Genomic DNA, 27,420 nt, shown 5'->3' on the forward strand with positions numbered 1-27,420 from the left:
TCCAATAAGTATTCCATACATTACACGTGTGTATTTTAACTCCCCTATCCCGTTCCAACACATTCTGCTAGTGGCTAAGACCTTCACTGAATGCTAATTGAATGTGCACCCAGTTTTCTCCACACGTCTCATGCTGGTGACCAATTCAGCCAGTGAAGGCTACCCGCATGTGGCCCATGCCTTCCCAACACCACCTGTTTGTGACCCATTCCTTCAATGTGTGTTCCTTGCAACTACAATACTAAATAATACATGCATTTCCCACTTGTCCTGCAGGGGTCCTTATCCTCTGTTGTGAGCTTTCTGTATGTGAACCCCCTGTGGTTATGCTCATGCATCCCACCTGTGATCAAGGTGCATGCTTACTGCATGCAGCCAACCTTGGATTCCTGACCTGTCCTGCATCTATAGTAACCAGAGATGGTAGAGATAGCTGGTGTTAGAAAAATTACTTACTTGCAATGCTATACTAGTCTTCCATCTTGGGTATCTCCTCTCAAATGAGCAGGATACTGGGACACATTTTCATTGTGCTGCCATTTGCAGAATGTCTCCGGCTCTCTCTTCTGCTTGAAAGCAATCAAGCATAGGTTTTGGGGATTCTGCAAGGCTAGAACGTCTTCCCAATATTTTTGACTACTGTTATGGTTTCTGATTCTAAATTATTCAAAACGACCTCTGACTTCATCATCTTCAAGTTAAGATTTATTCCAGTGTCTCAAACAAAATCAACAATTAGTCAGCTGAAGTAGTCACTATGCTGGTCTTGTCACACATGGACTATGGCAAAAATGTGTTTCAAGGTTTAAGTAAAAAGCGAATACGCAGTCTGCAAAATGCAAGTCAGTGACAAGCTTTAGCAAAGTCAATAGGCCAGAGTTAACTGTAGTAGCACATGCAAACACAGGCATGCAAAAATGGTGTTTCCATACATTAATATGTGAAGGCCAGACCTATTCGCTTTTCAAAACTTGCAATGTTATTAATATTTACATTATTATTACAAAATGTATTTGTAAAGCACAACTATTACCTATAAAGGCATCCTGTTAATGGATAAGGGGCCGAAAAGATGAAGGAGTACTGCACAGGAAAACCTGTTAGCGGGTATGGAGACAAGTTTTGAGGGCCTTCAGGAATTATGGTAGATCTTTAATGGAGCTGAGATGCTGAGGGAGACTTTTCCACAGATGAGCTGCTCGAACAGAGATGGCACAGTCGTCAGATCTCACTCTTCTAAATATAGGTTGGCAGAATAGATAAGAAGTTGCCAAATGAAGTGAGCAGCAGTGTGTATAACTCTATAATTTATAATGGAGGTATAACGGACCTGTATCGTGAATAGCCTTATATACACCAGGTAAATTTTTTTAATTTATTTTTTTATTCTTTTGAACACCGGAAGCCAGTAGAGGGAATTAAAAGCTTTGGATGGAGAGGCTTGCTGTGGGAAAGATAAAGCAAGTTACGCTGCGGCCGATTACGTTTGGTATAGTTTTTTGACTAGGTAGTCTGGAACACCTAGAAAGAGGGCATTACCAATAATTCAGCCTGCTCAAAACGGAGCCTGGACAACCAGAGGGCGTGTGTGACTTGGAAGAAGCAGGATTTTCCACAATATCTTCGAAAGCGAGTAATAAGTGGATGATAGTTTTTTCACTTGACTGGAGGGAATGAGAGTATCATCATACTAAAATCTTTACTTCTTAATCCAGGGTGAAGATGAAAGAATAGTTACCTAAGTGTTGCAGTTTCCTGCCCAGGGATTCGCGGACAGTGACCAGGGGGTAGTACTAGTGAAGCAGCAGAGTACCACTATCTTATTTTTATTGAATATAAGTGAGTTTTGACCAAGCCAGGTGGTTGTAGCATGAATGCAGGTGAGAAAAGCCACTAAGAGGCTGGGGAAGATTGGTCTACTGAGATGATCAACTCAAGTTGATCCCCTGATTCCAGATCAGTTGAGCCAGAAAGATTTTAGATACAAGTTGAAAAGTGTTGGTCTCAACGACGATTACTCGGTCAGAACTCCGAATGAAAAGGGGGAAGGTGAATTGCTTGATTCCTGTTCTCCAGATAGGACCTACACCAATGAGAGCCGTGCCTCTAACCCTAATCCCTTCCAGTCTGGGCAGCAGCAGATCTAATAATACGAAAACAACAAGGTGAGTCGTTCCTGCCACCATACAAAGGTCATCCAGAACTGAGACCAGGGCAGATTTGGTGCTGTTCATAAACGTTTCTAAATTTCTTTATCAGAAATGGAAACAGTGAGATAGGTCAAAAGTTGCTAAGGTTTGAAAAGTCTGCTGTGGGTTTTTTTCAGTAAAGAGACTACCATTATCTTTTTTTTTAGGTCACTCTATACTGAGCCTGAAGCTAATGATCAATTATGAATGGTTTGCAAAAGTTCTGCCAAATAGAGGACATCTCATTCCAAATTTCCATCCGTAAAGAGCCAGGTGTAAAACCTGAAAAGATAGAGGTGGTCATAAAAAGAAAATCATCTGAGTTGATCTGTGCACAACCACAGAGTTTGGAAGTAATTCTGCTTACTGCAGGAGAGCCAGTAGAAGTTAAGCTTGCTCCCAATGAGGAGACGACTGCGACTGGTATCGTAGTAGATAATCTTGCAGCCACTTTTGTAGATCTAAGTATGGGAATGTTGCTGATGATACTAGTGATCTTAATCTCAAAGTAGGCACTAAGATTATCACACAGAACTTGAGTGGGTTGGATTGTGTGTGTCACACAAGGCAGATTAACCAAAGTGCAACCAATAGAAGAAAACAAATTGTTGTCGGAATCAGGCCTCTGGGATTTCCTTGGCATAAAAATAAGCTTTTGCAGTAAAGTTGAGTTTTCTATAAAGTTTCTAGCTGCACTGAGTTTAAGTTTGAGGTCAGGGGAGTAGTTTGTTGGCCACAGTTTTTGAATCTTTTGCAATCAAACTCTGCTTCTTTCACAATGTGTTATACTAGGGAGCTGAAAGCAAAGGCAAATCTTTATTCTGGCAGGGTAGAATCAAGTGCAGACTTTAATTATAATAAGCACAATAGTCGGCCTCAACTGATTGGTTTTGTGGGGGCTGTTGTCCATTGGCAAGTGTTTTGGAAAAGGATTTGAGCTTTCGTTTGGAAAAGGGAAGCGCAAGTACAGCGGAAGGAGGTGGGGACTTTTTACTGAAAAGGATAGACCATGATGAGAAGCTAGAAAGAGGGCATTACCAATAATTCAGCCTGCTCAAAACGGAGCCTGGACAACCAGAGGGCGTGTGTGACTTGGAAGAAGCAGGATTTTCCACAATATCTTCGAAAGCGAGTAATAAGTGGATGAGAGTTTTGTCACTTGACTGGAGGGAATAGAGTATCATCATACTAAAATCTTTACTTCTTAATCCAGGGTGAAGATGAAAGAATAGTTACCTAAGTGTTGCAGTTTCCTGCCCAGGGATTCGCGGACAGTGACCAGGGGGTAGTACTAGTGAAGCAGCAGAGTACCACTATCTTATTTTTATTGAATATAAGTGAGTTTTGACCAAGCCAGGTGGTTGTAGCATGAATGCAGGTGAGAAAAGCCACTAAAGAGGCTGGGGAAGATTGGTCTACTGAGATGATCAACTCAAGTTGATCCCCTGATTCCAGATCAGTTGAGCCAGAAAGATTTTAGATGCAAGTTGAAAAGTGGTGGTCTCAACGACGATTACTCGGTCAGAACTCCGAATGAAAAGGGGGAAGGTGAATTGCTTGATTCCTGTTCTCCAGATAGGACCTACACCACTGAAAGCCGTGCCTCTAACCCTAATCCCTTCCAGTCTGGGCAGCAGCAGATCTAATAATACGAAAACAACAAGGTGAGTCGTTCCTGCCACCATACAAATGTCATCCAGAACTGAGATCAGGGCAGATTTGGTGCTGTTCATAAACGTTTCTAAATTTCTTTATCAGAAATGGAAACAGTGCAATCAAACTCTTCTTCTTTCACAATGTGTTATACTAGGGTGCTGAAAGCAAAGGCAAATCTTTATTCGGGCAGGGTAGAATCAAGTGCAGACTTTAATTATAATAAGCACAATAGTCGGCCTCAACTGATTGGTTTTGTGGGGGCTGTTGTCCATTGGCAAGTGTTTTGGAAAAGGATTTGAGCTTTCGTTTGGAAAAGGGAAGCGCAAGTACAGTGGAAGGAGGTGGGGACTTTTTACTGAAGGGGATAGACCATGATGAGAAGCTAGAAAGGAATCAAAAAGTGGACACACCAGGCCTGTTGTTTGCAAAGTTTGACATTCAGCAATTCTGGGGTTGCAAAAATAAAGTCTAACAAGACCATCTTTATGTGTAGGTTATGATACCAGTTACATGAGACCGACTGCGGCCAAGACGCGTAGCAAATACTTGGCTGAGGTCATAGATGTTTTGGCCCAGACTCGGAAATCACCAGCATGAGGTCAAGGTCATCAATTTGCTAGGGTGGGCAACACAATGCTAAGTGTGCCCGATAAATCTCATGAATTACTAAAATACCACAGTGGACAGCTTTATAGCATGTGTAGGTGCCCTGAACGCCCACAATATGCCAAGAATCACAGTAATTGTTCTTGCACATCTTGGCAACAATTACCACAATACTGTCAGAAACATCACTGTCCATGGATGCCCACAGTACGTTCGGAATTATCACCACAGTGCAAGTGTGAACAATGTGTCAAGCACTGTTTGAAACAGAAGCCCAGAACATGCCAAGAATTACCACCATACTGGCAGCATCGCAAGTATGCAATTGTGTCCTGGATGGGCATTATCACTGATCTGCCCAATGTGCCACAAATGACCACTACTATGCCAAAAAGGCATCATTTTAATATGGCTGGCCACAAAATGGCAGGAATTATTATGAAAAGGGCAACAATATGCCATGGGAGGGCAACATTATGCCATGGTAGGGCAACATGCCAAATATGCCCACAAGCTGCCAAGAATTAACACCATTGTGTAAGCGCCAGGATTTTACCAGGGATACAAATCATGCCATAGACATCCACAAGTTGCTGAGAAATACCACCATTATGAGGAGCATCTGCCTTTTATCAGGTATCGGCATGGACATAAGCCAATGGATGTCCACAAGCTGCTAAAAATTACCACCATTGATCTAAGTCAGCATTTTACCAATTAGAGCAGTGGGTATTCCCACACGTTACCAAGGATTACCACTAAGGTGCAAGAGGCCTGCATTCTCTTGAGGTGGGCAATAAGCATCTATGGATGCTCAAAAGCTGCCAAGAATTACCACCATTGTGCAAGGGCAACCATTTTAATAGGGTGGGGGAATGACCATCATCACATGGATTTTCACAAGTTGCTAAAGATTATCACCATTATACCGGGGCGTGCATTTTACTAAAGTTGACAATGTGCATCATTCCATGGATGCCCACAATTATCCAGAATTACCACCAGTATGCGAGAGCCTATATTTCAGCAGAACAATGGGCATCATTTCAAAGATGCCCACAAGTTGCTGGCACTTACAACCATTGTGTGAGAGACAGCACATCACCAATGTGGGCAGTAGAAATAACACATCTGACACAGGCACAAAAATAGAAACAAGCACACCGAATGGTACAAATGAGGATGTACACACACACACAAACATACAGGATCAATATTTCCTTCATATTTACATTCTACTGCTATCTCGACTCCCACAGATACGCAGGGGTGCCTCTCCTCTCCCTCACATTGACAGTGGAAGCTCCCCCAAATGGCCTCCTTGGAGGAGAGCGAGGCAGACAGCAGCATCTCGGGTGTCTTGCAGATGGAGCGGAGAATAGTGACTGTGGCACGAGGGAGGAAGAATAGCTTGTGGGAAAATGGGAAAAGGAAAAGAGATGGGGCCAGGAACAAGCAAAAGAAACCCAAATGGCAAGGATTGTGTGGTATCATGTATGCCAGGGCAGAAAAAAAATCAGGGGCCAGACACAAGCAAATGAGACCCACATTGCAAGGAGTGTGTGGCATCAGGTATGCTCGGGCAGCAGGCAAAGGGGTCATTGGGTAGTTGTAGGAGCTCTCAGGGGAACAGAAGGGAGCTCTCATAGAGAGAGAAGTACTAGCTCTGCGGTTAGCTTACCCCTAAAGGTACAAATCTTTTTTTGTTTATCCTAATGCTAGAAAAGCAGAGGGGGGGGGACTCGTTCCTTAAACTTTGCTATCTAAGTAAAAGCTTACCTACACCTGCATAGGAAAAAAGGTATTTACTTTTGCATTGTGACGTGCCGAAGGCCGTTTATAAAACAACAACACTTTACCTGAAGGTGCTGCTGCGGAACACCAATGAGGCAAAACCTAAGAAAAACCTAACCAGTGTACCACAATAATCTCCAAGAGCTTCATAAAGGAACTTGTCTATTAAAATTATAAAATGCTTGTTTCTGGTCCAAGGAGGACCTGGCTTGGCAGTTCGGGCTGTCCTGTTCCCATAAGGAGCAGGGTCAAGACTAGGGTGGCATGGTGAGAAAAAGAAAGATGGGTTTAACCCCGATCTCTTGACTGGGGGTAAATGTTTTGATTTGTTCTGCATTCCAGCCATCATTTGTGTCTTTTGCTTATTGAAATTAGACATCCTCAACCTCACTGGAAATCGGCTCCACAATTTGGGTGTCGTCAGCGTAGAAAATGGTCAAAAAGCCAAAAGGGCAAATCAATCTAGCGGAGTGTGCAACATACACATTGAACAGCATGGGGCTCTGTGACGACCCCTGCCCTGAGGGACTCCACATGGCAATGAGGATGCTTTAGACATGAACTTTACCAGGTCAAAAGACTGCTCCCTATTAGTTAGAGAAGAGCAACAGAGATCTATCGCTGTTCCAGAAATTCCTATCTCCTCTAAACGATCCAAAAGGACAGAGTGTCTCACCGTGTCGAAGGCTGCGGATAGGTCCAATAGCGTCACCCCAGCCTTACCTCCCTTGTACATAATAGATCTGATCTCCTCTGTGGCAGCCACCAACGACGATTCTGTACTATGATTTTTTCCTAAAACCAGATTGGGCACCAATAGGGGATTTTGTTTTGATCTAAGTAACCAGAAAGAGCCCTATTAAGATTAAGAACAATGCAACAGAATCTGGCATAGGTAGGGACTCAATTATAGGACCGTCAATATTCAACAGCATTAGATTTAATGGGGCCTATCTTCTAGATAGTGAAAAACATGCTTTATGGCCCCTATAAAGTCTTCAATAACAGAGTAAGTGAAAAACAATAACTGAGAAAGGCAAAAAGAAAAATAGCGACGAGTTGCAGGTGCACTTATTTTCCTTATCAGACTTTGGCCCAGTGGAAGAATGTGAAACACGTCAGGAGAAAAGAAAGAGGAAGCAGAAGATAGCAAAACTGTGACAATGGCAGAAAGCAGGAACCTGCCAGAGTGGGATAAAGGGGTAGGGAATGTCTGGTTGTGGATTACAGAGGCACGAGGTGGAATCAATACTACGCATACTTGGCATGTGTTTGCTGTTCCGCCAGACACCTAATCAAGAATCTCTTCAAGTCTAAATAATACAATATTTGTGTATTAGGATGTGATGTATCTTTCTGGATCTGCGTGCATTCTATGCTGATATTTAGATGAAAGTGCTGGACGTATTCAGGAACCAGGCAGTCGACTCAATGATAATAGACTGTGATGTATGATCTTGCTTGACATCCTAAAAAGGAAGCTCCCTGGAGGGTTCTTAGGACAGACTACCACTAACGAACGCACCAGTCCACAGCAATAAGGATAACTGTTGTTTAACCCTGGTCAGAAATTTCAAGAGGAGAGGGGTTACTGGAAAAGCTATCCATCACTGACAGGTCTACCTTTACAGCATTTACCTTTTAGCTGGCCTCTGTAAAACTCAACATTCAAATTGTTGTGGTGGCAAAAAAAAAAAAAAAAGTAGTTGTGCTCTCCTTTATTCTGTGTAAAGATCCTCGAAAACTTTGTCATCATCAAGCACTCACTTTCAAAGATCCATTATCTTGTCTTTCAAAGTCTGAAGGGCACAGTAGGAGAGCAGCTGTGACCTAGAGACCATGAGCTACTTTTAGTGTTATATGGTTTTCATGCCACCTTGTATGTTTAATATTACATTTTGGTATTGTCTGCTTGGTCATAATGGACACCAATACATTACTGCTGAGCAGAAAACCCTCAGAGCAAGTTAGACTGCTCTCAGTTGCAACGTTTAAGTGATACCTGTAGGAAAGTGCCACTTTTTGAAATGGCCCCCCTCACGTTTTGTCTGGTATTGATGCAATTTTGACAGAAATGCACTGGGCTCCTGCTATCCAGGTCCCCAGTGCCAGATCTCTTTCCCTAAAACTGTATAATTGTCTCCCCACTTGACAATATCTTTAGTACCCCCTGTAAGTCCCTAGTAAATGGTACTGCTAGTACCTAGGGCAAGGAGACTAAAGAGGGTCCCTAAGGGCGGCAGTATGCTTTGTGCCACCCTAAGGGACCCCTCAGCACCAACATGCAAAAGGCCATTACAGTATTCGTGACATGTTGCAGAGAAAAGTGAAGACACAACATGCCACACCTCCTATGTGCCATACCAGCAGACACTGCATGCAGTATAGGTAATCTCCCCCCTAAAGCAGGACATAGAGCCCTAAGGCATGGTGCATTATTTTACATGTGAGTGCATATCTGCATGCCCAGATATGCCCCTGTGATGTTCATGTCGATTCTTGGACATTGCCAGTGATCAGGGAAGCTATCTTGAGTATATGTACTGGGCACTGGTGATTACAAGTTTCCCAGCTACATGATGGCTTCAATGAAACTAAAGATGTTTGGTATTAAACATCTCGTATTAATAAGCCCACGCTGAGTCCAGTGATGGAATTAATGCACCCAGGGACACGTTAGGGGTGACCCCTGTAATCCTATTGACTTCTACTGTGTTGGCTAACTGGTGTGGACCAGCTTGGCACCAGACAGATTTCTGACCCCCCCCCCCTGCAGATGAGAGCCCATGTTCTCTGAGGGCAGAAACACTGCCTGCTCTGGCTGGAGGTGTTGTCACCTACTCCAAGCAGGATGGCTTAGTAATTAGCATATCAAAGCAGGAGGCTTCAAAGGCCCCTGCCTCCTTTGATATGAGACCAAGACAGGGGAAATCCCGCCTCTGCCCCGGGCCCATTAGGCACCAGGACAGGTGGGAAAGTTATCTAGCCAGGAGGGGTGTTACCCATCAGGCTAGTTCAACCTCTAAGGTGGGCTACCTTATGTGAACATGAAAACTACAATTTCACTATCTTGGTTTTTGGTGGAATTAGGTTCACTGGGTCAGGGTTATGCCCACTGCTCACAGGAAGTGGTCATTTAGGGGGTATAGTTGGCCTAAAAGTAAGTAGCCCATTATCTACTACCTGTCACTCCCCTCAACACTCCTGCATTGAGTATTTAGGTGGCTCCCCTGATGCCAGGAACTTAAGATTCGACTAATTCAAAAGAAAAAGGACAAAGAAGAGCCGCAAGAAACTGAGAACTGAAGACTGCTATGGACTTTTGACGCCTAACCCAGCCTGCCTGCACCAGTCTCGACAATTGTGACTGAGTGACTCTTCCTGCAGCTAAGCAACTACCAAGAACCACCGTAGACTGCCAGCCCTGTGCAAATTGCAATCAATCTTACTTGGAATAGAGGAGCTACTCCCCTGCTGTCTGCAGGCAAAGAAGAAACAGAGTCCAGTTTACTGTGTTGCCGCTCCCTGGCCAGCCTGATGCAATGGCCCCTCAGGAAGAGGGATCTGTGCTGCTAAAGGTCATTGTGCCCTCTCCCCCCCTCCGAGTGCGAGAACACCAGGACCAACCAGGGGAGCACAGCAGCAATACCTAGGGTACCCGACCCCTTGAAGCAACCAAGGCCTGTTTAAGTCCAGACGGTACTCTAACTGCACCGAAACTCAGCCCTTGAGGGATGTCAGCACAACAGAAGCCCATTGCCAGAGTCGCCCAGCTACCCTGATATTTTCACCCTCAACCGATGAGGCCGACAACCCCGAGGACCTTTGACAAACGGTGCCCAGCTGACCTATCTACTCTACACCCGAGCGCCCCAGTCCCGGTACCGATGAAGTGGCTGTGCTTTGCTCCCAGGACCGTTGTCACTTGAGCCCCCATTGGGAGCTCCTGGACCTGTCCCCAAGCCCCTCTCTGCAAGTTGTTTCTAGGTGCCCCCCACTTCTTCCCACCGGCTTACAGCACAAAGCTACCAACCCGACCAGCACCTCTGCACCTGGACACCCCAGGACAGGTAACAAGTCAATGCTGGTGGTACTTTGGAAATATTACGGTCTTATAGCTCTGTGAGCTGTTTTCATGTAGTCTCACTGTTTCCACATAGACTGGAATGTGGTCCGATTTGTTATATGATGATGTGTTATGGTTATTATGTTCTGGTTCATTGTTAAGACAGTGATAAACACAGTGAGTTGGCATTTGAACATGGAGTTTAATGCAGGAGGAACATAAGTGGTCATATCAGATGGTGGGGTGGCAGTATCTCATTCACTGAGCCATGGCTGTATGATTTTACTGTTGGAGACCTGCAGATGGAGAGTTTTATTTTTGCTTGCAAATCTCTTAGGTCGGTGGGCTGGTCAGAATCTGGTAGTGTGTGTACGATGCCACTGGGGATGTGGCATGTTTGAGCTGTGCAGTATACGGTTGCGTTGATCGCTCAAATGAATCCTGTTACATTTGCCATCTTCTTACTGGCTAGTGCAGCTTGTCTCAGTAGACAAGAAAAGTGCAATGCCCCAGTGGCCTAAGAAAGCGCTGGTGAGATTATCTTGCTTAATACAAAGTATTACCAACTAACTGACACTGGACGCATTTCTTAACTATTATCAAGGCAGACCGCTGACAAAAGAACAAACTGTGTCTTGTTGTGATGTGGCAGTGCTGAGGGGGAACAGCTTGGCATAAAAAAACACCCATCCTTCCACACTAAATATTCCACATCAGTTTGCCTACTGGTTACCTCTTACCTCACCATCTGCAACTCCGGCCTCTTGTGCCAAATTCCGGAAGAAATCATCATCCCCAATTGACCTGTGAGACACCAAAGACACCAACGAAATTGTAAGAGCAAAGCTGCAACTTTGGCTCGCAGCACGTAAACACAGAATATATATATATAATGCTCTGTGGTCATTACTAGTTTCAACCTGAAGAGCTGCCCTCCATTTCCTTAAAGAACGAAAGGTGGTGACCAGTTTAGTCAGCGTAATCTGAAGCTGTGTTCTCCCACCAAAACACGAAAAAGTCCGATTAAGCCTAGTGATCTGGTAGGTTGCTCTTGGAACCTGGTTCTCTTCCAGAGGAATCCTCATTTAAGTCATGAGCACTGAACTGTCCCGTCCACGTGCAGGATCCCAAAGCACTTTGTAAAATATATATATATACATATATATGTATATATATATACATATATATACATATATATATATATATATATATATATATATACCTAGTGGCAGTCGTCACTAGGCAGTTGTAGATAGGAATGCTTTGCCACACGGAAAGCATCTTTTGTGTTGGTAATAGCTTTGGAACTATTTGACGAATCTCCACAAAGCTTACCAAAAAGGTTCTGCTTTTTGCCTACCTATTGCATGGAGAGTTAGGCGCTCTGACTAGCTGCCAGCAAAATGATAAAAATTTTTGCTGGCAGCCATTACAGGACCTGAGGACTTAGTCCCCTCACCTGAAGTAAAAAAAGAAAAATAGTACAAGAGGGAAGGGTAGAGATACCCGGATGCCCAGGACCCCATTGAGCCCCCCCCCCCCAAAAGAAATCCGCAAAAAATGCTGCGATCCAACAGGATCGAGGAATAAAAAATGGCGTACGGGCTTCCTTTATTAAGTTTATGTCCCGGGGAGCCCATTCCCGGGGTTGTAGTCATAAAGGTGTGGTATTCTATGTGACCCCTCTACCTGAGCCATTAAAGGCCCAGTAAGCCCACTGCAGGAATTTGCATGTTAGGGGCGAGGCCACACTGACTCCCTCCCTGAGCCCGCAGAGGCCCCAGGGAGCCTACCATTGGGTCTTAAATTAGTTTATATGGGGAGATGGGACACACAACCCCCTTCGTTGAGCTTGGAAAACCCACCCTGGGAGCCAGCATTAGATTACATGGGGATGGGGCTGGGGCTGGGCAGCACCATCCCCGAGCCTCTAAAGGCCCCAGGAAGCCCACTCCTATGGCCAAAATTATTTAAAATCGGGAGAGGGGCCACGAAGCCCCCCTCCCAGAGCCATTAAAGGCCCGGGGGACCCTATCCTCCCTGGCCAGCTCACATGCTATGTCCTGGGGATCCCACCCCTGGGACATAACTTTTTCCCTGCCTGCACCGGTGCGGGCAGGAAAACCTGTGTTTGTTCTGGCTTGGTAGTACCATTTTCAAACCTCCTGCCAAGCAGGAGCAAACACCAAGTCTGCTCACAGATGATTACTCATGCATGTTCTGCCTTCCCCGTTCAATCAGAACTGTCTCTCAAGTAGTCCGTAAGAGGCCCCCAAATGTCTTTAGGCCTCGATGGCTCCTGCAACTCCTCAGCAACACCAAGTCCTTTATCCAGTGCTCTAGCTTGGGTGCCAACTTACTGCCCCAGTGCACCGCCATCCTCCTCTTGGCCAACAACAAAGCTATTCCAATCAGGTGTTGAATGAGGCCCAACAAACAGACCTGCGGGCTACAGTGTATTGTGGTGTCTGTTATGATCTGCATTTGTTGAACCACCAACTCCCAGAACCCACGTATCTGGTGACACTCCCATGCAAGGTGCAGAAAGTCCGCTTCCTGTGTTCTACATCTCTGACACATATCACTGTCCGGAATTCCATACTTGTACAATCTAGCTGGCGTGTGGTACAATTGGTGTAAGTGTTTGCAGTGAATTATGAGCAAATTGCAGTTAGACGTTAACGACTCAGTACACCCAGTGCTATTGCGTAATGTGGGCTGGGGTTTCTCATTCCAGCGGTTAAAGCTGTTGTTCGGATCAATCAATGTTTCAACCTTAGCCGTTTTGTATAATTTGGTAACAAATTTGTGCCACTTGGGACTTCCCAAGAGCACCTGTAGGGCATGTAGCGTCGGTCGTTCCTCAAGGAATGTGGGGTAGAGCTCCCTCGGAGTCTATGGTACGTGAATGCAAACTGCCTGCGCTGTCTATGCGAGACCTAAAAAGACACTATAGGCTTAAAATAAGCAACGTCTAAGGGAGATTATACTACCTGCAGCCTTCATTCTGTGGTGAAAACTTTACAGATAACCCATCTTTTAAAACAAAAATGAGCAAAGGTGCATAGCTTAATACCTGGTGCACACAGTCTTCTATGTTACGTAGAAATTGTCATGCTGAGACGGTTGTGTTGAGTAACTCAAGTCTGCTTACAATGCTTAGGGCCTGACTTAGATCTTGGTGTACAGGTTACTCCATCCATTGGATATAATGGTATTTATATTTCAGGGAACTGGATATCCATCACCGTTGTGATGGAGTAACTGTGTATGTAGAATCTTTGCCTTGTAGCAAACTTTTCTGCTGAGCCTCAAAACTTGTGTGGAACATAATGGACTCAAGTTGGCAACTGTCACCTGCACAGAGGGTACTTATCAATGCAAACATTTATAACATGTTCAATATCTCTACACACCTATGATGCATTAGGAGCACGTACGTTTTGTAAACATTTGCATCCATTAGCTGGACCCAGGTTGCACAAAATTAGGTAGACAAGTAATATGGTAGTTACCTGCCATTGTATAAACTATAAAAACAAACTAGCACAATTACTGTATGATGTCATGAGTGATGTCATAAATTAGGTCATAGAACAGGTCATGAGTAATATAATATGAGAGGTCATAAGCAGTGCATGGCAGGAGCGCAAGTTATAGTTAACTCTGCCAACTATAACTGGTTAATTTCTGCAGTTTTTTTTACAGTTCAAAAAGTTAATGCTGTCACAGACAAATTCACCTATTGCGTTACTTTAACCTTTGTTTTATTTCAGTGAATTTCTACGTTTTTTTTAAAAACAAATCTTTTCATCACACCGAACTATAACATTACTGTTAGAACTGGGGGTCTCAAGTTGGCAATGGCTTGCACCTTTGTCCAAATAGGGACCCTTGCTTCTAAGTCAGGATAAGGGGATTACACTCCTAGAAAACCCTTACTCAACCCCTTGGTAGCTTGGTACAAGCAGACAAGCAGACAGGCAATGTGTTAAGCATTTGTGAATATACACAGTAATAAAGTGAAAACACTACAGATAGACACCACACAGGTTTTTATAAAAATAAGTATTCTTTATATAGACTTAACACAAGACCACAAACGACAAAAATCCACAATACTGTACTTGAAGTTGGCTTAAAGATGGAAGAAGTTGCTTAATTCATGTTGAAGATAAATGCGACAAAGTTCTCAACAAAGTACCTGGATGCGTAACGCAAAACTAACAAAAGGTTCGCAGGAATGGCGATGCGTCGGTTCCGTGCTTCAGGGGAGATGATGCGTAGCGTCTCAATGCTTGCACAGTGTATGGGATGCGTCTGGATCCTTACCCAATAGGAGGTAAGGCGTATATTCTCGTGATGCGTTCCGGTTGCGATGCGCTAAGATGGCGCTTCGATGTGATGCAGCGATCCGGTGCGATGTGATAAGATGGCACCCTTGATGTGACGTTGTGAAGACGATGCGTGCAAGCCATGATGGCTTTGCGGCAAACTCTGTACTTTGGAGCTGCGACAGGTCCTGCGGCACGCTCCTCCAGTGATGCGATGGTGACCCTCACGGTGGCGGCACGCTTCTTCAGTGATGTTACGGCAGACAGCTGCGGCGAAGACATGCTTCTTGGGAGATGCGGCGGCACCCTTCTCTGGCGATGCGACGACAACAACTGCGGCGGAGACACGCTTCTTCTTGTTGCGTCCCGTCCGGCAGACCTTGCCTGTAAAGAGCCAAAAAATACATCTGGCCTGGGGCCAGCGCCCGCTCAGTATCCACCCGCACTGTTGCAGACGTCAGCTAGCACAGACATGGTGCGCGGAGTACATCGATGGGAATACTGCAGAGCTAGGCCTCCTCAAGGAAACTGAAGCAGATTGGTTCTCAGATACAGAGAGAGTTGGTAGCCCTCCCACTAATATAGACAGATGCAGGGGGTAAGAGGGATCGAGGGGATTGGGGCCTCGGCTAACATCCACGCTGGTGGACCAGCAAGGGGCGTTACGACGCTCTCACCTGCACGCAGCAGAGAGCCTGCATCGTAGAGCAACAGCACCGCAGGGAAGATGCACAGCCCCTGACAGGTCAATAGCTCTGGAAGGGACAGTAATCCAGTAGCGTTAGCACAAATTGGGAGAGAGAGGCCTACACTAAAGGGACCAATCCATGCAATCTTAGAATCCCCGCAGACATGTGGGGCAGCAGTGTCCCGCGAAGCAGCACTACAAACATCTCAGCCCAGAGGAGGAGATGAAGCCACCTACGAGGGGTGAGCGGACACGCTAGCAACGTGACCCACCTCATTCTAACAGTGGCATATAGCGTGTTTGGGAGGGGATGATGCTTCTCCCATAGGAACGCCCACTGACGCGGACTGCTGATAAAATAATAGGAATACTTCCGGAACTAAAATAGATACACAGGCTAACTCTACCTCCTCAACATGGGTAAACCAGATAGAGCGCATATGAAGCTCCAATTTGAGGCTCGCAAGAATCCCAGGGCAAAAGAGGCTCAAACACAAGGCAGGGAGCCTGACTCAGACCAGGCAACAGATCCTGATCTTAAAAAGATACTCTTTGCAATGCAACGCAGCATCACAAAAATAGATGGGAAGATTGACGCGTTGACATTCCGAATGGATAGGATGAAAGAGAGACTAGATAAACACACTGAAAGGTTAGATGCAGTCGAGAGGCGAGTATCAGATGCCGAAGAACCCGGTCGGTAGATTCTGCAGCACAAAAAAAAGATGGACAAGGCATTCCAATTGCTGAGAGCTAAAACTGAGGATTTGGAAGCACGCTCTCGGCGGAACCACCTGCGCATCATAGGGGTAGCAGAGACAACACGCATAGAGAACATGGAACTCTTTGTTAAAAAGCTCTTGACCACCATTCTAGGCAGAGATATTATCAGATATCTTCGTTGCACAGAGATATCATACCTCAGACTGCTCACTTCGAGTGTGCGAGGGCTCAACAACCACAGGAAGCTTAGGAAAGTCGTTGCTTATCTCAACGTCACAAGGTAGATGTCGCAATCCTTCAGGAAACTCCCCTACCGCAGGAGAATCAGATGTTAACCAAGCAAAGGATGCGGGGGCACTATTACACTACAGGATTTACATGGCTTGCTTGAGGGGTCCTTATCTGGGTGGACAATCAGGCGGGGGTACACTTGACAGGCATACAAGCTGATGCGGGAGGTAGATATGTTATAACCATGTGCCGCAAAGATGACCTATTAGCTGACCAGGTGGGAGTGCATGGGCCTAATAACGATGACCTGCAGTTTTACCACCACCTTAATGACAGACTAACGCAGAGGGGCAACACTCATCAGATATCGGGAGGGGACTTCGACTGCACACTGAACCCAAGCTTGGACCAATCGGGGGGCCCACTGACGTAAATCAGCCGTAGCCAAAGCTATACTAAACATCGCAAATAACTCAGGCCTGGTAGACATATGGAGATACCAGAACCCAAACAAAGGGGTTTTTGACTCATTATTCATCTGCATTTGATACACATACCTGCAAAGATTAGTATCCCGGTTAGGAAAGTATAGGCCACTTGAGCGCACTCTGTCGGACCACTCACCAGTCCTTATGAAGACTCAACCCCGTTGGATGGCCCCGTTCACTTGGCGCTTCCCCCCCTACTCGTTGTTGGACCCTCTGTAAAACAGAGATGGGGGGCGTGGCCAAGATGGCGGCGGAGTAGCACCGTTCTTCAGTGGCTCCGCTCACCGAAACCAGGAATGTGCGTCCACCGGCAGCTTTAGGACCAGTAACTGGCAGGATCGGGGTCCCTGACCACCTGCAACGCGATCGGCAACTGTGCATTTGAAGTGGAGGGCGGATTGTGGTGCCGGACAGCCGCTGCAGTGCAAAGGGTCTGGAGGCGGCGAGAAGTGTAGGCCGCTCCAGTGCAATCGTCAGAGGGGCGCGGGACCCGCGCCCTTACTGGCGGTGCATTTCCTGTAAAATTGTGATGACCTCCACCCGTCTGTCAGTGCCGGCCCTGAGGAGGGTCAACCCTAAGCATTGGACACTCTAGTATGCCGCGAGGGTGCAGTGTGTCTGACCCTGCAGAGGAGGAGTGGTGCGAGTAGTAGGATCCCTCCGGAGGTGAGAGCGAGGTCTGGGTGTTTCGTGCGGCCCTCTCCCCCGGGGGTGTATCATCTGATTTCTGGGCGGCAGCAGGGGGCTGATCGGCATGGACATTTTAGCGGCTACTGCATCCACTGGGCCGCATTCCGGCCATACCTCGTGAGCGCAGCGCTGGGAGACGTGGAGAGCTGCCCTGGGAGGGCCTGTGGTTGACTGGCCCCACATTGGAAGGGTCATCCGGAAGACTGGGGTGGCCTTAGTCCCTGGGGCAAATACATCTTCCCGTTGCCTCCCCCAAGTAGGCCTAAGTGAAGAGAGGGTCCCGGGACTGGAGGTGAGGCCTTGCGTGGAGGTAACGCTTGAAGCGGGGGAGCAGACGCACCGGGTGGGACCACAGCGCCACGCGGCCTGTATTGTGGAGCACACAGGGGTGCCGCAGAGGATAGCCTGGCCGGGACGTGGCACCACTGTAGCCATGACCATGGGGTGCCCCCACGCTGGCAGTGAAGAGTGGGGACTGAATAAGCCCTCTGTATCCTCATGCGGGCCCCCCATGGTTCCAGCCCGCCAAGACTACCAGGTGGCACGCTCAGGACCTAGTTGTGACGGCAGGCCCGACAGCCCCCTGTTTTGGTAGTCTCGAACGAGTGCCACTGTCCCTGGGGGCTCAGGGACACCCTCCGGGATGGGCTTGACAGCCGTTGGGGAAGTATTCATTCCCAGACAGCGCACAGCCCGGTATGGCAACCCAACGCGGGAAATAGGACCTCCCAAGTACGGAATCTTCTATCAAGGACCTCCATCAGAAACCGGGAGGGGAGAAGACTGGGGGTCAGGCACTGACTCTCACGGGTCACAACCTTGCCCAGCCACGATGGACCGGGCCGCTGACCACACTGTCGAGCCCGTCAAGAAGGAGTTCATGGAGCAGCTCTTTGGCGTGCTGCGTGATGACTTTGCCGCACTGCGACAAGACCTGGCCGCCGACATCAAGCACTCAGAGCAGATCTCGGCAAAGTAGGGGATAGAGTGGACACTCTGGAGCGTAATGGGGACAGGCGGGACGAAGAGCTTGCTGAACAAACCCGAGAAATCATTGCCCTCCGGGAGCAGCAGGAGAAGCTCTACCTTATGATGAAAGACTTGGAGAACCATTCGAGGTGAGCCAACATCCGCATTAAAGGCGCACCACTCCGAGCGGACGGTGGCAAGCTCAAAGACGGGTTCTACACCTATTTAAGCACATGACCCCGGCCCTGAAGGACAAAGAGATCATGCTGGACCGCACCCACCGCGCCGGGCGCCCTGCCTCAAGTCCCGGCCAGCCGCAGGATATACTGACCAGCCTCCACTCCTGCAGGCAGAAGGAGGTCATTATGGCTGCCACTTGTGACCGCCCAACAGTGGAATTTGAAGTCCTCCAGGTGGGGGTGTACCAGAATCGCTCCGCCCACACTCTCCAGAGGCGTAAGGAGCTGCGGCCAGCCACGGCATTCCTCCGTGAGCAGGGAATACAATATAGATGGGGGCAACCGTTCAGACTTTCCTTTGTTTGGAACAAAGAAACACATGGGGTGCGTAATTTGCAGGAGGCGCACTTGGATCTGCCCTGCCATCAGCTGAAGATTCGGATACAGCGGAAGGGGGTCCAGTATCGGGAAGAACGCAGGGACCGAGCAGGAGACGGGGCCCTAGGCGAAGTCCACTGAGGAGGAATGCCATACCGAGATGGAAGCCCTACTACGACAAGTGATGGACCGGGAGGACTCTGCTGCAAAAGCTGGTGACTGAATCGACCAGTTGTTGTCCTGAATTCACAAGTTGGGGAGAATGGTCCAAGCCTAGTATCTTGTGCTATCGGTCTGGGGGCGTCATTGGAGGGGATTTTAACTTAGTCCCCAATGCAGAGCAGGATAGGTCGACACTACGGATGGGACACACGGGTTCGATCTCTGACATGATGCTTCAGAGACTGAGGGAGGCGGGTCTCACAGGTACTTGGCGCTATTGCTTCCTGACAGCACGGGAGTATACCTTTTTCTCCCCGGCCTATCAAACGTTTGCTCGTATTGACCTTTTTTGGACCTCCCCCAGGGTCACAGCGGCTCCCGAGGACGTATCTATTGGGGTCACGGTGCTCTCGGATCACTCCCTACTAGTCTTGATGCTTCTTCTCCCGGGTGGCGCCCTACGGCAGAGTTCGTGGCGCTTAAACCGCAAACTACTCACGTACAACGCTAATATTGCTGAACTACGTGGCGCTATCAAGGCGTATCTGGAAGGGAACGATTTGGGCTCGGTGGGGATGGCTATGCTTTGGAATGCACTGAAGGCGGTCATCCGTGGCCGCTGTATGGCTATCGTGACTGGCTTAAACAAGGACCGCAAGGCCAAGAGGCGGGAATAGGAGGACCAAATTCGGGAGCTTGAGGGGGTACACCGCCGCACAGGGGTGGTCCAAATACGGCGCCTGCTCACACAGGCGAGACAGCAACTACGGGCATTGGACCTCGACCGAGCTGAATACACCCTACTCCGTACCAAACAGCGCTATTATGAAGCGGGGACAAGGCGGGGCAACTCCTCGCACGCGCTTTGCGGGCTGAGCCGACAACATGTTGGGTTGCGGAAATCATGACCGAACCGGGGGAGATGTGGCGCGCAGACGGGGACATAGCGTCCGAATTTGAGGCCTTCTATAAGGCTCTCTATTCGGCCGATAGCCAGGATCCTGCTGTGGCCAGAGACAATGCGCAAGAGGTACCGGAGAGCCCCACTGATGGCCCCGGTTGCTGCCAGTTTAGACGGACATTAGTCCCAATGACTAAGTGCTTAATGCACCCCCCAGATCTCCATCCAAACCTTTACTGCACGAACTTCATTGGCTGCCCATACGTTTACGAGTAAAGTTCAAGATCTGCTGTACTATCCATAAAAGTCTTCATGAACTAGGACCTGAATATTTGACAAAAAAGTTTGTCCCATATGTTCCTGTTCGCACCCTCAGGTCCAGTGAACAGCTATTATTAAATGTACCTAAAATCAGTAAAACCAGGCTCGGCGGCAGGGCCTTGTCCGTGGTGGGCCCCAAATGTTGGAATATGCTTCCATTGGCTTTGAGGCAATGCTCTGATCATCCTCGTTTCAGAAAGAACCTGAAAACGTTTCTGTTTAGCTCATTTTAGCGAATCTCCCTCCCTTTGATTTATCCTGAATAAATATTTTAGATGCTCTGCTACCTCTATAGCTTTTTTTTTTTTCCGGCCGGCTGTCATACGCGCGGAGAAACTCCTCTGGGAGTCTATTCATAGCGCTATAAAAACGAGCAAATAAATAAATAAATAAATAAATGAAGTTTTACGAGCTATTCAGGGCATTTCGGCTGGCAAGGTGCCAGGAGAGGACGGCTTTCCTGTCGAATTCTATAAAATCTTTGCGCCAGACCTTGCTCCTTTGCTGGCGAGGTTGTTCAAACCCTTTAGTGCATTTGGGGATCTCACTCTGTCGATGTCAATGGCCGAGGTAGTGGTTATTCCTAAGCCGGGAAAGGAGTCTCGCGAGTGCGCTTCATACCGCCCCATTTCCCTGCTCAATGTAGATCTGAACATTTTTAACAGTATTTGGACCTACCGGCTCGCTGCTCACATGCAGGGCATGGTGGATCCCGACCAGTCGGATTTTATCCCGGATCTTAACTGTGGGGATGGGACTCGCACCATTTATTGGACAAGACGCAACAAACCCAGATCCCGGCGTTGCTTCTCTGAGTGGATGCCGAAAAGTTATTTGATAGAGTCCACTGTACCTATTTGCAACAGGTCCTCTGTCGCTTCGGACTCGGTGACAGGTTGCGGAGTTGGGTGAATTGCATCTATCACGGCCCACAGGCTCGCATCCGGTTAATGGGGTGGTTTCGCATCCCTTCCAGATCGGACGCGGCACAGGTGTCCCTTCTCCCCCCTCCTTTTTGTGCTCTATATACCGCCACCTCCCCTCAATCACTGCAATCCAGATGGGAGGCAGGGAACATAAGATCTCCCTATATGCAGACGATGTGCTCATTTTCTTAACTCATCCGTTGCTCTCTCTTCCCCCTCTGCTGGCAGAGGTCAGGCTTTTAAAATTAATTTGAAAAAGACTCAGGCCTTGAGCCTCACCCTTCCCGAGGTAGATCGTCTCCAGCTATCACTTCACTTCCCATTTTCTTGGGCTGCTACTGATATCACCTATTTGGGGCTATGGGTTTTCTCCACCACCGCGAAGACAGCGCAGGTGAACTACAAGGAGGCTCTGAACAAAATGCGCCTCGAACTGAACAGTTGGAAAAAGCATGCCCTCTCCTGGTTAGGCAAGATTGCCGCCGTCAAAATGACGATTTTACCCCGCCTACTTTACAGAATGCAGACGCTCTCCTAAGTCAGCCACCCACGACATTGGCTCGTATGCAGCAACTTATAAAAAGCTTTATCTGGGGCAGTAAGAAGCTGCGTATGGCGCAACATCTCACTTATCTGAAGCAAGACGAGGGGGGCCTCAGTATTCCACACCTCCGGCGCTATTATGAAGCGGCGCTACTGCGATGGATGGTTGAGTGGTACCAGCTGGAGTCAGAAAAACATTGGTACTTCATGGATAGAGTGGTCACCGGGATCCACATCTGGAAAGTTCCCTGGCTACCCAGACGTCACCGGCCGCTGGGTGCTTATCTCTCCCCCGTCCTCCGCGCTACTATGCTGGTACGGGATAGAGTCCAAGAAAAGTGTTGGTTGTCCTCAGCCGTATCGCCCTTGACCATTTTTATTGGGAACCCGGATTTTCCCCCCACCCTAGTGGGCACTACCTACCTAAAATGGCAAGAGACAAACTGTAAACGTATAGGCAACCTCTTCGATGAGCAGGGCATACTTGGTTTCCCCAGACTCGTGGATCATTATGGGATCCCAAAAGACGCACACTGGCAGTATCTGGCGCTGCGCCATTGGGTCACACAGCCCAGGTTCATCCGCATGCTGGTCGGCTCCTCACAGAAATTGAGATTTGGTATATCACACGCGCTTCCAATAAACGCCTTCTGTCAGATAGTTACGGCTTCCTCAACAAGGCGGGTACTCAGGCCAAATCCCTGGCGCAGCGTAGGTGGGAGGCGGAATTGAACCAGGAGTTCTCCCCTAAGGAGTGGGCGGATATCGTTCACAGGGACTGGGCATCCTCGTGCATCACTTCAGGGAAGGAGATGCTCCGAAAAATTGCACACTATTGGTATTGCACCCCTGTGAGGGTCGCTAAATGGAAGCCCCGTAGTAGCAATTTCTGATGGCGCAACTGTAGGGAGGACGGCACACTGTCTCACATCTTATGGCATTGCCCTAAGATACAGGCATTTTGGGAAACTGTTTTGCCTCTAGTTCATCAGATATACCAGACAGACCTCCACAGCTTCCCTAGTTATATCTTGCTCAGGCTACCTAACCCTCTCGCATATCTGCATATCTGCTTCGGTCCTGTAGGGGTAGGGCGATCACTTTAGCACTAGGGGCAGCCAAACAGGTCCTCCTGGCAAAGTGGAGCACAACCTACATCCCGACCATGCTAGATTGGCTACACAAAATGTGAAAGGTTGTGGGGATGGAGCGGATTACAGCAGGAATCAACCACACACTACCCAAATTTGATAAGACCTGGGGGTCCACGGTAGCCTACTTATCCTCCGAATTCATAGATCTGCCCTCGCTATCTCAGTGCCCTTCGATTCCTAACAGCCCACTTGACGGACCCGCCACCACCCCCAGAGGCCGCACAGCCCTAGACATTTCCACGTCATACCATATGCCGTGGGTGGATATCTGTCCTTCAGCATCTCTAGCTTTCTCAGTCTTTTCTATACTTTCTTTCACCCTCTTTTTGCTTCTTTATCTTCCTCTTGAATAAAGTTTATTTCTGCACAAATTCGTTACCCGCCGACCGATGGTTGTAGGTGGGTGTATTGTTTATGAATGCAGCATACTTAATAAAAAGATTTAAACCATAAAACAGAGATGGGTCAGGCAATAGAAGAATTCTTCACATGTAACATAGGCTCTGTCTCCAGCTTCGCCATGGTTTGGGAAACATTTATGGTATATATAAGGGAGGTGGCGCTCTCCAAACACACGGGTGTCCTGAGGTCCTTAAGGGGTAGGCTCTCTCACCTGGAAAGAGAATTCGCTGATTTAGAGATGCAACACAATCATACAGGGGATGCCAAGGCGAGGGAAGAGTTTAGGACCAAACTAGCTGAATACCATGACCCAGCTAATGATGAGATCAAACACCTGAGCAAATACTCGATCACCAGAAAGTACAGAGAGGAGGAGCGCCCCGGCACCACATTAGCAACACTACTTCGACCTAACAGAGAACAAACAGTGCTCTCAAGCATAACAGATGAAGAGGGGAGTTTAGTTACGGACCCTGAGATTTCGGTGCTACTACGCAGAGCTATACCGGTCGCATATTGCTTACGATGAAGCCTCTATAACTGAGTATCTGGAGCAGTTTGAGATGATATGGCCCACTGCTGAGCTCAGAGAACATCTCATGGTACCTCAGGGGTCCCTCTAAGGTTGGGGTGGAGTTTGCCGGAACGCAGGCAGGGAAGGCGCAGAGAACGGATGGCCTAACCATAGCCTTCTATATGCCTTTCCATTATCTCCTTATTCCGCATCTGGTCACTTTCTATGAAGAAATGGCAGAGATGGGAGTCATGCCGCCCCCGATGCGCGAGGCTCTATTAGTCACATTACTTAAGCCAGGTAGGGACCCAGAGAGATACGCCTCATATAGACCTTTGTCCCAGCTAAATGTGGACACTAAGATATATGCAAAAGTCCTGGCTAACAGACTGGCCCTCTTGCTGCCAGGTGTTGTGGGTGCGGAACAGGCAGGATTTGTTCCCGGCAGAACGTTGACATACAATTTAAAGATACTCTTTGACACCATTCAATACATAGATCCGAAGGTGAAGGCTGCTGCAGTGTTTTTGGACGCTGAGAAAGCGTTTGACTCCATAAAGTGGATTTTCTTGATGGCTGTTTTCCGCAGACTAGGGGTGGGAGAAGTATACCTCAAGTTTATAAAAGTCCTATACATTGGACCTACTGCCAGAGTGCGGGTGGGGAACATAGTGACTACTCCAATCGTGATCTCCCCGGGCACCAGGCAGGGGTGCCCGCTTTTGCCACTCTTATACACTATTGTTGCGGAGCCCATGGCCTTCACCTTAAGAGAATATCAGGGGCATAGAAGCCTACATTTCCCGGACGTAAATCAATCCCCAGTGCTGAAGGAGGTGGTCCGGTTCGGGGGGCTATCGGGACTTCGTATTAATTGGGATAAATTGATCATATTCCCACTTACCCCTACCACAACACAAATAAACACAGAGTTTCCATTACAATGGCCATCTGACCCGATCAGGTATTTGAGAATACAGGTACACACCAAACAAGTATTTAGGGAGAACTATGGCAAAGCGGTCCAAAAATTAGAAGAGGATATTGACAGATGGATCAAAATGCCTTTGTCCATAACAGGGCGCGTGGCGATCAAGAAAATTATGGTCCTCCCAAGATTTTTATTCCTATTTCAAAATATTCCACTGTCACTCCCCTGCTCTCTTTTCACCACGCTATGAACCCATCTGCTCCGGCCGACCGGGGCCGGGAAACAACCTAGGGTTAGGTGGAGCACCTTGGTGCTGCCATACGACATGGAGGGTCTTCACGCCCAGGATCTGGAGCTTTACTGTAGGTCGGCATAAGGCTCACAGGCGCTCTACTGGCTTCAGGACTCTCAGGACTTACCACATTTGCATATTGAAAGAGGCGTTGTCGCCCCCTCTTTCCTAACCAGACTGTTGTTTTGTGACGCGTCATGGAGTTCTGGACTCACTCAACTCCACAATACATGCCTGGAAGCAGATTTAGGAATATTATGCTGGCTCCCTGTTATACTCGCCACACATGAAACTCACCTGGTGTCACTGGTTTTAGCTTAGTCGGGAGGGAGGTGTAGTAAGGGTGCTGCACACCCTGTGAGTAAAAAAAAATGGGAGATCTATTTGACCATGGAGTGGTGAGGGAATTGGACTCCTTACCAGAAGCCACCACTACTCCTATGTTACTAACTTGATACTGGGACTTTAAAGTGAGGCACTCCTTATGAGAACTGTAGGAAGTGAGATGCTAGAACCTCCAGACATAACAGCACTGTCTGCCTTGATACAAGCGGACTCCACAGCCAAACTGGTCGCGAAAATATATGCCCAAACAGAGGAAGCACGTAGGCCGAAAATCATAAAAGCAAGATTGGAGTGGCCGCGGGACTCTGGGCCATATGTACGAACACATTTTCCCATAGGCACCAAATGGGTAAAAACCTTTGATATATTTAGCCCTTAGATAGGACAATAGACAATGGGTGTGGGAAACACTGCTGTGCAACAACTCGTAGCATGTCACTGAAAGGCAGGCACAGGTTAATTCATTTCAAGTATATTAATAGAGTATATTACACTCCAGAGACACTGTTCAGGTCTGGTTTACGCAACACAAAAGAATGCTTAAGGTACCACATAGACAATGCTGACTTTTTACATGTATCATGGCTCTGCCCGGAGATCGCTAAGTTCAGGGGAGGGGTGTTCCACGAGCTTGGAAGCATCATAGGCACCAAATGAAACCCCATGCTTGTCTTGCTGGGGTACAATAAAGGGGTCGGCGTCAAAGATAGGAAACTGGTACCAATTGGATTGCTCTTGGCCAAGCGTAGAGTTAAAATGCGTTGGGCAAGGAGCCCTACCCCTACAATAAAGGAATGGCAAACAAACATGGTATATTGTAATACGCAGTCGATGTCTATCATGAGTTATTACCGCATCAAAGTCACCCCACAAATTACTGGAGCCCGTTCTAAATATACTTAGTTGGTAAAGAGACCGGAGAGGCCGAAGGCAAACAGGATGGATATACAACAGCGACTCCTGAAAGACAGGAGCAGATAATACAAACAAAGTGAACAGAATATATACAGCATTGAGGTGAGCCCAATCAAAGAGTTGTTGGGGATACAGCCTGGAGCTATGGAGAAGGGAGGGGTGGAGGCTTAAATTCCAAGGCTGTAAGATGCGTACCACCCCAGAGTGGCAGTTACTAGATGGTCTGGTCTCCCAAGATGTTAATAAGGATTACAACTATAATTTTGTAAATGTATGTATACAATGGTTGTGTTCTAAACGACATGTTGTGCTGTAACATTGTCTGTATTTGGTATATTTGTCCAGCTCAATAAACAAAATAATTATATATATATATATATATATATATATATATATATATATATATATATATATATATAGATATATATTCAAGCTTCAAAGTTTCTCCCATTTACAAGGAAAAAGACAGCACTCGCAGGATACTTTGACAAAGCAGTGTTCTTTATTTCACTGACAAAAACAGACACATTTCGGTAATTCCCTTCTTCTGTGTCTAAGCGTGCCATGCAGCGCAGCGCCATTTGTAACTCAAATAGTGGAAACAAACATAGGACTGCCAGCGACCCACAAAATTGCGGGCGCCATCCTGGAACGTTGTTCAATTCATTCTTTGTACATTATTAACACATTTGCATGGCTTTCATTCATCATTACATTGGGAGTGCCATTTACGTTTGTCAAGTGTGTTTCAAAACCGCCATTTTGGCAGATCTGATCTCGCCGTGGATCGGCAATGGCAACCAGCCTGGTTGCCTAAATGTCCTATTATTGTAATCCAACAATCGAGTTGTATTATTTACATTGTGGCTACCTGTATCTCAGTCTATTAATTAAATACGATCTATCTCCAATTCTATGCAAAAAGAAAGAAATTCACACATCTGGGAAATCAAAACACAAACTAACAAATACTATGATGTTTCAAGTTACAAATGGCGCTGCGCTGCGTGGCACGCTTAGACA

The 27,420-nt window shown here is 47.3% G+C and overlaps 1 protein-coding gene across 3 annotated transcripts in view; it reads right to left on the reverse strand.

Annotated features, from left to right (window-relative positions):
* FBF1 (Fas binding factor 1) overlaps window positions 1-27,420 on the reverse strand; it is a 596,028-nt gene that overhangs the window by 527,989 nt on the left and 40,619 nt on the right. For all 3 annotated transcript variants that reach the window (XM_078654557.1, XM_078654558.1, XM_078654559.1), the window contains one exon: window positions 11,052-11,115. In XM_078654557.1, the coding sequence (XP_078510683.1) occupies window positions 11,052-11,115 (64 nt within the window). The remainder of the gene's footprint in view (window positions 1-11,051; window positions 11,116-27,420) is intronic.

Source organism: Lissotriton helveticus, chromosome 7, assembly GCF_964261635.1.
Source record: "Lissotriton helveticus chromosome 7, aLisHel1.1, whole genome shotgun sequence".
Classification (NCBI taxonomy): domain Eukaryota; kingdom Metazoa; phylum Chordata; class Amphibia; order Caudata; family Salamandridae; genus Lissotriton; species Lissotriton helveticus.